This window comes from Brachypodium distachyon, chromosome 2 (genome assembly GCF_000005505.3).
Source record: "Brachypodium distachyon strain Bd21 chromosome 2, Brachypodium_distachyon_v3.0, whole genome shotgun sequence".
Taxonomy (NCBI): domain Eukaryota; kingdom Viridiplantae; phylum Streptophyta; class Magnoliopsida; order Poales; family Poaceae; genus Brachypodium; species Brachypodium distachyon.
The window spans coordinates 15,870,602-15,884,353 of NC_016132.3; the positions used below are offsets into that span (position 1 = coordinate 15,870,602).

At 42.0% G+C, this 13,752-nt stretch overlaps 2 protein-coding genes across 4 annotated transcripts; one reads left to right on the forward strand and one right to left on the reverse strand.

Annotated features, from left to right (window-relative positions):
- On the forward strand, positions 1–7,417 carry LOC100827763 (PH, RCC1 and FYVE domains-containing protein 1). 2 transcript variants are annotated; one of them, XM_010232768.3, is made up of 10 exons: positions 1–692; positions 1,615–1,695; positions 1,809–1,895; positions 1,985–2,074; positions 2,258–2,344; positions 2,442–2,549; positions 3,426–5,558; positions 5,637–5,783; positions 6,254–6,669; positions 6,824–7,417. In XM_010232768.3, the coding sequence occupies exons 2-10, from the start codon at positions 1,678–1,680 to the stop codon at positions 6,912–6,914; spliced, it is 3,177 nt and encodes a 1,058-aa protein (XP_010231070.1). In that variant the 5' UTR covers positions 1–692; positions 1,615–1,677; the 3' UTR covers positions 6,915–7,417. The 2 variants fall into 2 exon arrangements, with proteins under 2 accessions (XP_010231070.1, XP_010231071.1); XM_010232769.3 differs by having other exon boundaries at positions 1,628–1,695.
- Positions 7,418–7,856: 439 nt separating this feature from the next.
- Positions 7,857–12,970, reverse strand: LOC100843349 (phosphatidylinositol/phosphatidylcholine transfer protein SFH8). 2 transcript variants are annotated; one of them, XM_003567919.4, is made up of 15 exons: positions 12,811–12,970; positions 12,527–12,616; positions 11,619–11,910; positions 11,361–11,457; positions 11,006–11,272; positions 10,840–10,917; positions 10,578–10,679; positions 10,427–10,476; positions 10,248–10,347; positions 10,046–10,144; positions 9,837–9,950; positions 9,394–9,523; positions 8,500–8,903; positions 8,295–8,369; positions 7,857–8,195 (listed from the first exon to the last, which is right to left on the reverse strand). In XM_003567919.4, exons 2-15 carry the CDS (start codon positions 12,561–12,563, stop codon positions 8,175–8,177), a joined length of 1,866 nt encoding a protein of 621 aa, XP_003567967.1. In that variant the 5' UTR covers positions 12,564–12,616; positions 12,811–12,970; the 3' UTR covers positions 7,857–8,174. The 2 variants fall into 2 exon arrangements, with proteins under 2 accessions (XP_003567967.1, XP_010231072.1); XM_010232770.3 differs by having other exon boundaries at positions 9,837–9,953.
- Between the last annotated feature and the right edge of the window lie 782 nt (positions 12,971–13,752).

Sequence of the window (13,752 nt, forward strand, 5' to 3'; positions counted from 1 at the left end):
CAAATGTGATAATTACATGATTCAAACCGGAATACATTCTAAAATGATAGAGCTTGGAGGAAAATCTAAATCTAATTCTACGATCAAATTCATCCAAACATTCAACCGCGTCCAACATTCAAATGTCAGAATATCAGAATTCTTGAAGTTTGAGAAAATGTATGGTCAAACTCGTTTTGACAATAATATTGGTGACCCCTCACCAAAATTATTTTCAAGAGGTCTATTTCATGGCAGGACCCGAGACTCGACCGGTTCCCATTCGTCCATGGTCCATCCAACGGCTGAAGAAATCCAGCGATTTTCCTCTGCTAGAGTTAGAACTTGGGAGGACCAACAGCGTCCTCCTCCTCCTCCGATCCGTCCGTTTCCCGCGTCCAGCGCCGCCGAACCCTCCTCTCCTCTCGTCGCCGCGCCGCCCATGCGTCCTCCCGCCACCTCGAGGGAGCCATTCCCTCCTCCCATCCACCGGATTCGCGCGGAGTGGACAGGAGACCCGCCCGGGCTCACTGATTTCCTTTTGGTCGGTGGTGCGGGGATTCTTCCTCTACCTTCTTTTCTACCTCGCAGTTCCGTAAATGCCCCACCATTGGCGACCTCGCCGCCGGCGACGGGACGCAGCTACCCGGTCCTCCGCCCGCCGAAGCCTCCTATCCTAAGCGACTTGGATTTGCTCCTCCGAGTCTGTGTTGGTAAGGGAACCCTAGCTCGATTGGTTGGATTGTGCCGATAAGTTCGTTTTGTTATGATTGGGAGGATCTTCTCATTCCCTCCACTCGGTTTTGTTATTGTTACAATAGGTGGACGCCACTTGTTTATTTCTCTAGACTGAAGGCTTCCAGCTTTACAAGCTGCATATTTTCTGTCACTTTGAACCAACATTCCGCAGATTAAGTCCGTCTCTGGTGACATCTATAAATGAAATACACGACGGAACCATAGATATTTGTGCAGGCGAGAGAGTGCCCTTCATTTGCAATTTTGGGCACGATAGAATGGTCTGAAGCTTCTGAGAAAATCACAGACGTCGAACACATAGAGTAAACCTGCAAATTTTCCTATTTAGATTCATCACGGTTGTCGTGAAACAAAAGACAGGGCAACTCTTACTGTAGCAAATATATCTACAATCTATTCCGGCCAACAGTGACAATATGAACATTTTTTTGCCACCTTTTCTTTCCCATATGAATATCATATGAAGTACTCCCTCTGATCCTAAATTCTTGACTCAAATTTGCTCAAATATGGATGTATCTATTCTTAAAAAAACGTCCAGATACTGATACATGTAATATTTCGACAACAATTTAGGGTCTGAGGGAGTAGAAAAAGAACCTCTTGTCGTTTTCCTTTGTTCTTAATACCAACGGTGAATTTGATATCAAAATTTGCAGGCATAGATAAATTACGTGAGCTACACAAATGATTTTTAATAGTTTTTGAACAGTACATCATAACCTTTGCACTCAAAATGTGACTAGAACACTTGGGCACCAAAATCGCATCATCTGCTCATACTCGTTGAAAATTACATTCGACATTGACATGTTTTTCATAGTTGCTCTCCAATCCACTCTTGTTGATGCTGTCATGCTGATACCCCATTATTAGTTTATCTGTGCAGATACTGGTGATCAAGAGGTGAAAATAGAATGGTGACCTGTTGCTGTTTAGATGACACCAGATGATAATGTGAGGTTCTAGATATTGTGCTGTGTATCATTCCCACTGTTTTTTCGTGAACATACATTTATGTACTAAATAATTGGCGATGCTAATCTGGACTATGTTTGCATGCACAAAAGTCCATTATTACTTTGAAGAAAGGCAGCAAGCTTATCAAGTATAGCCGGAAGGGAAAACCCAAGATCCGTGAGTTCAGACTTTCTAGTGTAAGTTTGTTTGTGCGTTTGTGTGATACCAATCTAAGTTCTACATTACACACTGAAAACATAAGTCCCTTTTCTTTTTCTCATTACAGGACGAAACAATATTAGTTTGGTATTCGAAACACAAGGAAAAGTGCCTCAAACTGTCTGCTGTGTCTAAAATCATTCCTGGACAGAGAACTGTAAGTTGAACTACCACTGATCAGTTAACTGTTGGTGATTAAGTTGCTGGTAAACATTCGCGAAATTGAGTTTTAATATCACAGAGCTTATTGAGACTATGAGATTATGTAGTGTTTCGATTTAAATTTGTTAGACTAGACATTTTTTAATTGGGATCTTATGCATTTACGTTTTATTAACAGGCTGTTTTTAGGAGGTTTTTACGCCCTGAGAAGGATTACCTATCATTTTCTCTGATATATAAAAACGGCCAACGTTCCCTTGATCTGGTAAAATATAAATTCTTTATGCTCGTTTTATGAACTGATGCCTTGTAGGATTATCTATAGAAGACAATAATGACACGGAATTCTAGCTGATCTACAGGTTTGCAAGGATCAAGCTGAAGTTGAAGTGTGGTTTTCAACACTTGAGACACTGATTACGTCATGTCGTGTAACTGATTGCCAAAGTGATAGAGTATCATTTTCCGACGTGAGTTGATCTTCCTAAATAATTTGCTTCATTATTACAATCAATACAATGGTATAAGCATTCCTTTATAAAAAAAATCGAGACTGATTCAGATATCATCCATGTATTAGTTAAGCCTTGGGTGGCAAAGGTTTGCTGCTTCCTTTAGAAGCCATATGTTTTTTAGAAGCTACTCCCTCCATCTTCTATATCTAAGTTGGAGAAACCCACTACTTGATTTCTCTCAACATGCAAGCATGCCACATCATCACACCATTAATTTATTCACACATATTTAGTGGAAAACTCATATTTTTTGCACATGCATGCATGCTACTTTTCATCAAGTTATTTCCACTAAGTGAAGAATCTATAATCTGTCATACAATTCCATTATACATTTTCACTGGATACTCTTTTGTTGCTACTTTTCACTCATGTATGTTCTCAACAACGTGGGCTCACGTATGTTAACTAAAAATTTCTGCAACAACGTGCGGGCATCATCTAGTTCCATAAAAAGTGGGCGAAACTTTTTATGCATTGGAGGGAGTACTTGTTACTTTAGGGGCATCTGCTTCCCTACGGTTCCTGGAAAGCTGCCCAAACACGTGCACAAGACCATGCTACTTATCTTATTTTAGCATACACAATTATAATTGTTAAACCAGAAGAGCATATACTTAAGCACTGATGTGATTTACAACAGTCCTGTGCTAAGAAAGCTAAGCTTGGAGGCGCCACTTAGTCCCTATTTATTGTGTGGATTAGCTAGCATCTGGTCCCTTATGTATCCATCTTACCACTCCTTGTATCAGTTGAAGATTGAAGAGTGGCTTACACTTGATCATAAATTGCAGGATATTCTTGTTTAACACGTGTTTCCTTCCTTTTCAGGAAGTGACACAATATCAAGATAGCAATTTGTATGGTACAACAGTAGATATTGCCTCGAGTATTACACGCACTTTTAACTCAGCCGGTTATAGCACAGCCAATTCATTGAATTCTTCAAGAGCAGATGTTGGATCAGACCGTGCAAATATGCTAAGAGTAAGTACGGGAGACAGCAGTCGGATTAGTATTTCCAGCAGTATCCCTAGTTCTTCCAGTCAAGGTTCTGGACCAGATGATATAGAATCCCTTGGTGATGTTTATGTGTGGGGTGAGGTGTGGACTGATGTGATCCCTTCAGAAGGATCCTCAAACCTTGTGTGCTCCAAAACAGATGTTTTAATTCCTAAACCTCTGGAATCAGATGTTGTCTTGGATGTACAGCAGATATCATGTGGTTCGAGGCACATTGCTCTTACTACCAGGCAAGGAGAAGTATTCACATGGGGTGAAGAACTTGGTGGGCGTCTAGGTCATGGAACGGATGAAGATATTAGTCGTCCCAAACTTGTTGAATCCTTAGCAGTCTCTAATGTGGAATATATTGCATGTGGGGAGTTTCATACTTGTGCTGTAACAGCCTCTGGTGATTTGTACAATTGGGGTGATGGTTCTTACAATGCTGGATTGCTTGGGCATGGTATTGGAGCTAGCCACTGGCTTCCAAAACGAGTGTCAGGGCCTTTAGAAGGGCTTCAAGTTTTGTCTGTTGCGTGTGGCTCATGGCATTCAGCACTTGCTATGTCAAGTGGAAAAGTATTCACTTTTGGTGATGGGACATTTGGTGCTCTTGGACATGGGAATCGTGAAAATGTTGCATATCCGAAAGAAGTAGAATCTTTGAGCGGATTCAGGACGATGAAAGTTGCCTGTGGCGTTTGGCATTCCGCAGCAATTGTGGAGACTACTAGTCAGACAGGTGTGAATATGGTATCCAGGAAGCTATTTACCTGGGGTGATGGAGATAAGAACCGCCTAGGTCATGGGGATAAAGAGGCTCGGCTAGTTCCTACCGTTGTTCAAGCCCTTGTTGACAATAATTTCCATCAGGTAGCTTGTGGGTATAGTATGACTATTGCCCTGGCCACATCCGGTCATGTTTTCACAATGGGTAGCTCTAACTATGGCCAGCTTGGGAATCCAAAAGCTGATGGTAAACAACCCTGCCAAGTACAAGACAAGTTGTCTAGTGAGTTGGTTGAAGAGATCTCATGTGGCTCTTACCATGTTGCAGTCTTGACTTCACGAAGTGAAGTGTATACATGGGGTATGGGGGCCAATGGAAGGCTGGGACATGGTGGCATTGAAGATAAAAAGAAGCCAACTATTGTTGACGCATTAAAAGATCGCCATGTTAAAAGTATAGCATGTGGTTCGAATTTCACGACATGCATTTGCATACATAAGTGGGTTTCAGGTGCAGATCAGTCTGTGTGCTCGGGCTGTAGGCAACCATTTGGTTTCACAAGAAAGAGACACAATTGCTACAATTGTGGGCTTGTTCATTGCCATGCATGTAGTTCAAGAAAGGTACTGAAGGCTGCTTTGGCACCAACTCCTGGCAAGCCACATCGTGTATGTGATTCATGCTTCATGAAACTGAAAGCTGCAGATAGCGGGAGTAACAGTCCATATAATAAAAAGAGTGTCATTACTCGTCGCTCTGTTGATATCAAAGAGAAGTCAGAGAGGCCAGACATAAGGCCTTCAAGACTTGCAACGGCAGCACCAGCAGAGCCAATGAAGCATGCAGACACAAAATCAGTTAGAAACGATGTAAAACCTGACCCTACTACCATGGCTAGGGCACCTCAAGCTTTGTCAGTTCCAACTACTGTAACCAAGCCTATGGGAATGGGCATGGGAATGGGAATGGGAATGGGGATGGGTATGGGGATGGGGGGCATGGGGGGCATGGGGGGGATGGGGATGGGAATGGGAGGTGCCATGCCTATGGGAATGGGACAAATGGGAATGGGCATGCCTATGGTTTCACCAGCTCAACCGAAGAAGTCAAACCCATCTCCAGCAACCGTAAGTCCTCTCGCCATTAAAAGTGACACTAAAAGTGACACCGATGGCATGAAGAAAACTATTGAGACACTGAATCAAGAACTCTCAAAGTTACAAACTCAGGTATGATTGAGAATACTGTAGATTTTTTTCTACTTTATTGTGGTTTGCTGATTTTTATAACTTCACTGTCTTTGGTAGGTTACTAAGTTAAAACAAAAGTGTGAAGTCCAAGATGAGCAACTGCAGAAATCAGAAAAAAGAGCCAAAAGTGCTGCCTCTCTAGCTTCAGAAGAATCTGCCAGGCGCAATGCTGTGTTGGATTTTGTTAGGTTTCTTGACAGTGAGGTACAATAGGCTACTGCTCCTGGAAACTACATATGCAACTTGAACTCTATTAGAACCCGCATGACATATTTTTGCCTATTGTGCTGCCATACTTATATACTTTCTTCTATGGTACACCATTTACAGTATTCATACTTCTCTATAGTTCAATTAAAATACAATTAGAGGCATGCATCAGTGAGACAGTGATATTCAAATGAAACGAACACAAAACAAAATCATTGTTTGTTTGAAATTTGAATACTCCCTCCGATCCATATTAATTGTCTCAAATTTGTCAAAATATGGATGTATTCATGCCTAAAAAGCGTCTAGATACATGTAATATTTTGACAACTAATATGGATCGGACGGAGTAGATATTTACTGCATTTATGTAGTCTTAATGGCTCATATAGCAAGAGTTGCTTCATGTTTTGTTGATCTGTATTAGTGGATGCTCATAAATACCACACCCCTTCAATATTCAGCTCAAGGGAGTTGCAGATCAGGTGCCCACTGAATTTACTGACAGCATCAAAACATTGCAAAGCCATTCAGAGAAGTTTCTTACTGGACAATGTAGTCATCCCCCAGAGGGCATTCCTGGACATGACCAGCCTCGCCTCTCCAGTGGTGGACTGCATGAAATCGCGCACCACAGGTCAGCTAGCATGGGTAACCTGGTACTGTCCCAAGATGGCAGTTCTGCTGCTGGTATTTCCATGACAAGTGAATCTCCATGCCATCGACTGATGGAAAGCAACGGGAGGGCTCCAGGTGACTTTGCACCAAAGTATGGTACTCATGGCGAAGTGCAGCTGATTGAGCAATTTGAGCCAGGAGTTTATGTCACACTTATCCAGATGAGAGATGGCACCAAAGTATTCAAGCGTGTCCGGTTCAGGTATTCCATCCTCACCCCTGTTACCACATCCTGCATACATCTCAACTCGATTAATCCATGAACCATATTTTCACCACATAACAACCCCATGGCAAAATTTTGGAGGGGCTCAGTGCATTTATTTACAAGTTCTTTTCTTTTAAATCTTTATTAGCAAGAGGAGGTTTGCTGAACAACAAGCCGAGGAATGGTGGAGGGAGAACCAAGAGAGGGTGTTCAGGAAATACAACCATCCACCTAATTAACTAGGCTCCTCGATATTGTTCACCCTTGGTGCGTTTTGTTTCGGATGAGCCGTCAGGAGATGAATTGCATAACGAGGACCGTTGATGCTCGGGACTCTGCGTTTTTCCTGGAGCGTTGCCTGCTGATGCTGCCTCTGAAGATCCTGGCGACTGTTTGCTCTTTTGGTGTTCACCTTTGTTTGTTCGTTTAATTTTGTTTTGGTGTTTTATTTCCATTCCCTTGAGCCTATTTTTCTGGGAACATGTGCTCAGCTGGGAAACATTACTTCCCAGTGAGGTAAACTAGCTTGTAACGAACGGTGTAATTACGCGGACGAATATTCTTCTGGCAAGTATGTATAAAGGAATGTAAGGTAATAAGCCCGCCTTTTATGCGCATCTTAAGGTTGTTTGCGACCTACCAGCTAGAAATACCGACCGCCAGTTTTTACTAGTCACCACCTGTTGTTTATACCACATGTTTGATTTGGCGTGAGTGAGCAGATATGAATATTCTCATCCAACGCCCAGTCTTGAGTCATCTTAAACATGTACGGAGTACATATGTTCCCTTTTTATAAGAAGATGAGTCATCTTAAACATATACTGCCTCTGTTTCTTTTTATGAGATGCAGTAATAAAGAGTAGTATAGTTGCTTGACTGCTGCTTGCAGAGAGTAAAAAATTCGCTTCCCAGAAAAACAATAACCAATTGGTTCCTCCCAGAACTGCTAACCTTGGTCCGAACTGCTTCGCCCGGGCATATGCCTGAGCCTGGGCCTCCCTCCCAGCTGCTCTTCGTACCCAAAGTCCATCTACAGCTCGCACCAGGCATCCTGAGATGCGATTCACAAGGAAGCAGCATATGCGTAGCAAGAACAACACCACGCCCGGCGGCATCCGGCAATGCTATCTGAGAGGCCAGAAAGCACTTATCACTTTGGCATATCTGAGAGTTCCAGCAAGCACGCAAAACAACATCTCCAACCTCATCATCATATGCATATACTTTCGGAATTCTGACCCACAATTGCAGCCGTTATGAGCAGCCGAATCTGCCCAATGCATCAAATACGTACACATTTAGGACACCCCATTTGCCCCCCCCACACCCACCCACACACTACTGTACATTACATTTACACTCCCGGCGTACGTAGATACGCGTATTTACGGCGATCGGTTTATCTACGTATTTACGGCGATCGGTCCAGTATAGTACAATACACACTAACAGTTCTGCGCATCAGGGGTACGTATAGCTCCTCCTCCTTCGGCTCCTCAGAAGCAGAATCTCTTTTTCTGCAAAGGAATGTACTCATTAGATATGGTCGAATCAAATGCCCGTGTGTCTGCCTGTGTTAAAGGAAATGAAGCATGGGATCAATGGCTGTAACATACACGAAACTTGAGCATGTCTTGTTTGTCGATGTACGCAAGCAGCTCGTCCTGCCGCATCAGCGCTTCATAGAGTGCCTGTCAATCAAAAATCGGAGTAGAATCTTTTTAAAGCTGCAGTGTATTACTGAAGGGTAAATACTGAACCACTCTAGTTTATGCAGATTCAGATCCAAGCTGCCACAGCTTGTGAGCAAAAAAGCATTACCTTCTTTGTAGAAATCAAGTCAGCTTCCAAAGCATCCACGCGGCGGGCGGATGCATTGAGTAATTCCTCCTTCTCAAAAGGCATCTCAGATGGCTTTGTTTCAAGGACTAACACCTTCTGCTCCAACTCCCCTAGCCGTCTTAGCAAAGTTGAAAGGACTTCCTTTTCCGTATAAGACGGGGCAGGAGAAGGAGGTCGGAATTCCTCCTTGTATTCTTGTTCTTGGGGGCAGTCCACATAATATTGATCATGGTTAACGGATTGGTTTGAGAGCCTTTTGGCCATTCTGCTCGGGACGGAACAAAGCATGCCGAAAAGACTCACAATCAAGACTGTCAGCCATGTGATAGTCAAAGTCCGAATTCCTTGAAACGTGGTCGGTAAATTACTCAAGGATAATGAACCTGGGTAAAGCATGTTTTAAAACATGTTAAGTCGCAAAAACCCAATACAATTCACTTGCGTACCAATCACGTATTGGAAAATTTCCAGAAATGCTATTTTTGTAAACAAAGGCAAAAGCTTTGCTTGTTTCATTGAATAAGCAGGAATTTAAGTACATACAAAAGAATGAAAAGATGATGAGCATAAGTCTATCCTCCTGGCATAAAGAGCTCCTAGGTGCTTAGCGCTGGGTGAGTACCAACTGCTAGCCTCATCTATGCAATTAGCTGGCAGTATAACAGCAGAAGTATTTATGGATAAAAAATCCATAGCCAATTTTCTTAAATTTCTTCACTGTGTATGAAAATTATATTGGTAAATGGGACTACACATGGATTTATTCCCTGAACTTATGAGCACTTTGAACTAAATATAAAGGGTGTAGTTGTTTTGGACCACTGGACAAGAGCTTCCTGAGATGGTAAAAAGTATAGTAGCAATGTAAAATACCTGGTGAAGAAGCAGTTGGACTAGCTCTGGGGCTGCTCCATCCGTCGTCCACAACCTTGTCGACAACAGGGATGCTTTCTTCAACAATGGGTCGAGCAGCAGATGTTGATGCATGCTGTGCAAATTTTGACTGAAATAGCAAAAGGGGCTACCTGTTAGCAACATGTATGCAATAATAAAGGCATCATTACCACAAGAATCAATAAGAAAGCCTACTTATAAAAAAAATTGTATTACTGAACATTGGAAAATTCGGTGCAAGGGCATTCGTGGTTCAAATAAAATTTAGAAGATAATCATATTTTGGTGATTACTCCTCAACAATTTGCTGTTCTTATGATGCCAGTCAACATTTAGTTCGCGACATTACTGATGTAGACTACACTGAATTGCTGATACAATTCTTAATTGTATACTCAGGAGAACAGGGGGTAGGTACTTGCCTCCTCGTGAACAGGGGTTAGTATAGGGTTTGTTATCAGGTTCTTCGGTGCAGTAGGAGATGTAATCTCTTCCACTTCAGACCCAGACTCAGCAGATGCATCACTGCCTTTTCTCTGCTTTAGGGAGATAACAGAGTAAGTATAATCGTTAAAAATTGAACAGGATGATTCTACAAATCTCCATGTCCAAGCATGCTTATAAAACTTACAGTTGGGCGCTGTGGCCTAGCATAACCAATAATTTTTCCATCGGTGCCTGATATGGTCACGATCTGCCTGTCATAGCTTGCCTCGCCATTTAGGACCCTCTGGGGAAAATGAAAATGCATCACATTAGCAAACACAAGATGCCCTGCAGATAACTCTGTGCATGCAATATCCTCTTTGGGAGAGAGGTGGGAGGATCACAACCTTTATTATGTTGGGATCCTTCCAAGGACCTTTATCTGATCTTTGGCAGCCTCCGTATTCGTCACACTTGCATTTGCCACCAAAAAATTCTGGCAATTCACTGCATACATGGAAACCAAATGACATTAGGGTGGAAACCAACAGCACAAGCATGCATGGACAAAATTAAAGATTCTGACCTCTCATCGATTATTTCAAGGAGCTTGTTTTGATACTTGTTTCCAAGAACCTGCAAGTAAATAGTTTGAAAGATATTCACTATCTACGCACGAAACTGCTGAAACAATTGTGCATCGAATAAAATAAATGCTACATAATACAGGTATTTACATGAATTTTTGAAGCAGTTTTTGGATCAAGAAAAGATTTTATTGTACTCCATAACATCTTGAAGCCTTGTCCAGCATTAATTATGTACATCCGGCATAATGTCTGCAACAGCATTCCAAACACGTTAGATACTGTACCGTCGGGCCATGAGAAATATGATGACAAGAACACGGTAAAATATATATTTCATCCAGAATAAAAATCAAAAGGCCAGAACGGAAGTTTGTTGCCTAATACTCATGACAGTATCAGTATCACCTACCTCTGGGTAATTGTCACTGTCAATCTTCTGCAATCTTGTGATTAGTTCCCTTGCAGATTTTGAGAAGTTCTTCAATCCCTTTAATTATAGAGAACTAGTTAAGTACGGAGTCTTAAAAATGTGACTTTCAATGTTGAGAGCAATGTTTGGTCATAACGAGACATACCACGCCTTGCACGTCCAGAATAGTAGTGCATGAGTCCAACTGTCGTTTTGCAGCGATTGAGCTAGCTGGAAATCTCATCTGGAAACATCTCTCAAACTCTTTGACATGATACCTCACATACCGTTCTATGGTTGTTACTTGCACCAGCTTGTTGGCATCAACTTTTCCTATTAACTCTATGTAGATAGGTCTTCCTTCTTTGTCCACCCCATGATAAAACTGTGGATAATACTTCATAACTTCTTCTAACTCAGAGTAATCAAATTCCTGAGGAAGAAAAACAGAAACACACTGTGTCAACACTCTGAAGTTACTTTAACCGTCTTAGATGTGTTCGTTTTACTTTCAGCTTTACCTCTATACTGTCGGTCCCAAAATCCTTTCTCCATCTAAGCATTTCAGACCACATATGCTTTGCTTTCTCAACATCAAACTTCCTTGCCTTCAGGAACCTATCAGTAATTCATATAAATGAAAATCTCTGACACATGGCCTAAGCACTTGGTACAGACATAGAGGGTTTCCTTTGGTGGGTGTGGGACTATTTGAAAGATTTGAAATTAAAAACCACATAATAAGGTCAGATAAGACCAGAGATCAGCAGATTCTGTACCTCAACATCATGTGGTAATCATCGTGCTGTTGTGGCAATAAGTCCTCATCAAGTAAGTACTGTCGAAATGCATCGACGGCTTTGAGGTCTTGAACATCTCTTATATCCTCAATAGAAATCGAATTTTCTTTTTTCTTTTTGCTTCTCCTCCTTAGGGAATGTCTGAATTTATTTCCTGCATTAATTGCCTTTTTCTTGAAAGACCCAATTTTAGTCTTCTTCTCTCCTTCCGAGTTGTCTGCGTCAGATCGGCTCTCTTTCTTTCCATCATTATGTGTGAACCCTTCGAAAGCTGAAGCCAGTAACAATGTGTTAATGTTCCATCTCTCAAAGCAAAGCAGCTAGTGTCACTCTAGTAACAGAAAAAGATTAGCGGGCTATCCAGATTATCTTGTTCCACAAGGAGATACAACAAGAGCCTGTGCTACATACAAGTACCCGAATGCTTAAATAATAATATACACTTGCGTCAGGTGCTAGACTGCTAGTATGAAGATTTGGCAGAAGGGGGCTTTACAAAAAAGGGATAGTGAGTGCATCGCCAAATTAGTTCGGCGTCGTACTCTTAAAATTGGAAGACAATATGAAGAGCACATAGATTAGTTACATAATTTGACATCAACAACAGTAGATGCTGATTCTCTGTATTTGTTATACTCTACAGTTTTTTCCTTTTTGGTTATCTTGTCGTTGATTTTCTGCAGAAGCATTAGCTATAGACTATAGTACCCTCTAGTTTTTTAGATGGTACTCTAAATCCTGTAAACCATGTCACTGATTTGAGGAGCCCACACAATCAAAATATGCACCTTTTTAAATCCCTGTAAATCGATTCCACAGAGTCCTAAAGCAAATACCCTCGCCCCAAAAAAGAAGAAGTCAAATGGCAATAAATACTTCATACTCACATGGCCTGGCCAATCGATCGAGGGGTCCTGACGACATCCCCTCCAACTCTGAAATCGACCTCCCGAGAAAGCCGCAGGTTCAAGAATCCGCTGAAACATTCCAGAAAAATAATCAACAAAAGAAGCAGCAGAGCACCACGCTTGAACGCTAAATTGGTGAATTGCACGGGGGAAGGGAGAAGAAAATTCAATTAATCTTGAACAAAGAAGCAGGGGTTGGTTGATACTACAGGCGGTGCGGAAGAGACAAGCTATCGAAGAACTTTTGGGGCAGAAATTTTTACCTCTTAATCCTGGAGTTCTGGTGCAGATTTTGGAGGAGGAAGAGGAGAAGGAGAAGAAGCTTCTTCTCCCCACATTTTAATGGGTTGGAGACTCGGGGGAGGACGAAGGAGGCGAGAACAGGCAAGGGGTTTCCATGCGTTGCAGGTGGACCGAGTCCATACACCGCAAACGGTTGACACGCACGACGTGGACGGGCTCGGTGCATGGACTCGGTGCACGCAGCTATCCACATAGGAGGATAGATCTCAGGAGTCGTCTAGCCGCATGATTGATGGGGGTCCCACCGTGCAGAGCCAGTCGACCTCCGGTCTGATTTGTGTTAAGATCCGTGCTGGTGACTGCATCCGAGGAGTGTACGGTGGTGATGGAGTCAGGCCCATGGACCACGTTCAGGAAGATGCGTGTGAGTGTGTGACGCGTGGAGGATTTTGGCCAAGTCAGACTAGGTTGGTTGGACAACTACTCGTTCTACAAATTATATTTTTGTTTAAAGTATTTATTATATGGATATGAATTGCCTTGATACAATTGATTAAACAAAAAAAAGACTATGTTGCTATGATACTGTTGATTTTATTAACCACATGTCAACATCTAAAAACACGTATTCATGAATTATATTGCTTTATCTTCTTTTTTTAATGTGTTATAACCTATAACAGCGACATTAGTTTTGTTTCCAGACCTAGGTAGTAGAGCAACACTGCAGTTTCAATGTGCTACTAACTACGAAGTACAAAATTACGACACTTATTATGAATCGGAAAAAGTATTACTGTTCAACGAGGGTAACAAACCGATTTGGTTGCCTAAGTTACTGGTTGCTGCTCCTTGAACACAACGAAGAATGCCAGCATTGGCAGCCTAGGATAAGATGCTTGGTGCACTTTGTTCATTGGTGGTCTCACCGTGGTAATTTATGTGTCAATCTAGCAATGAAA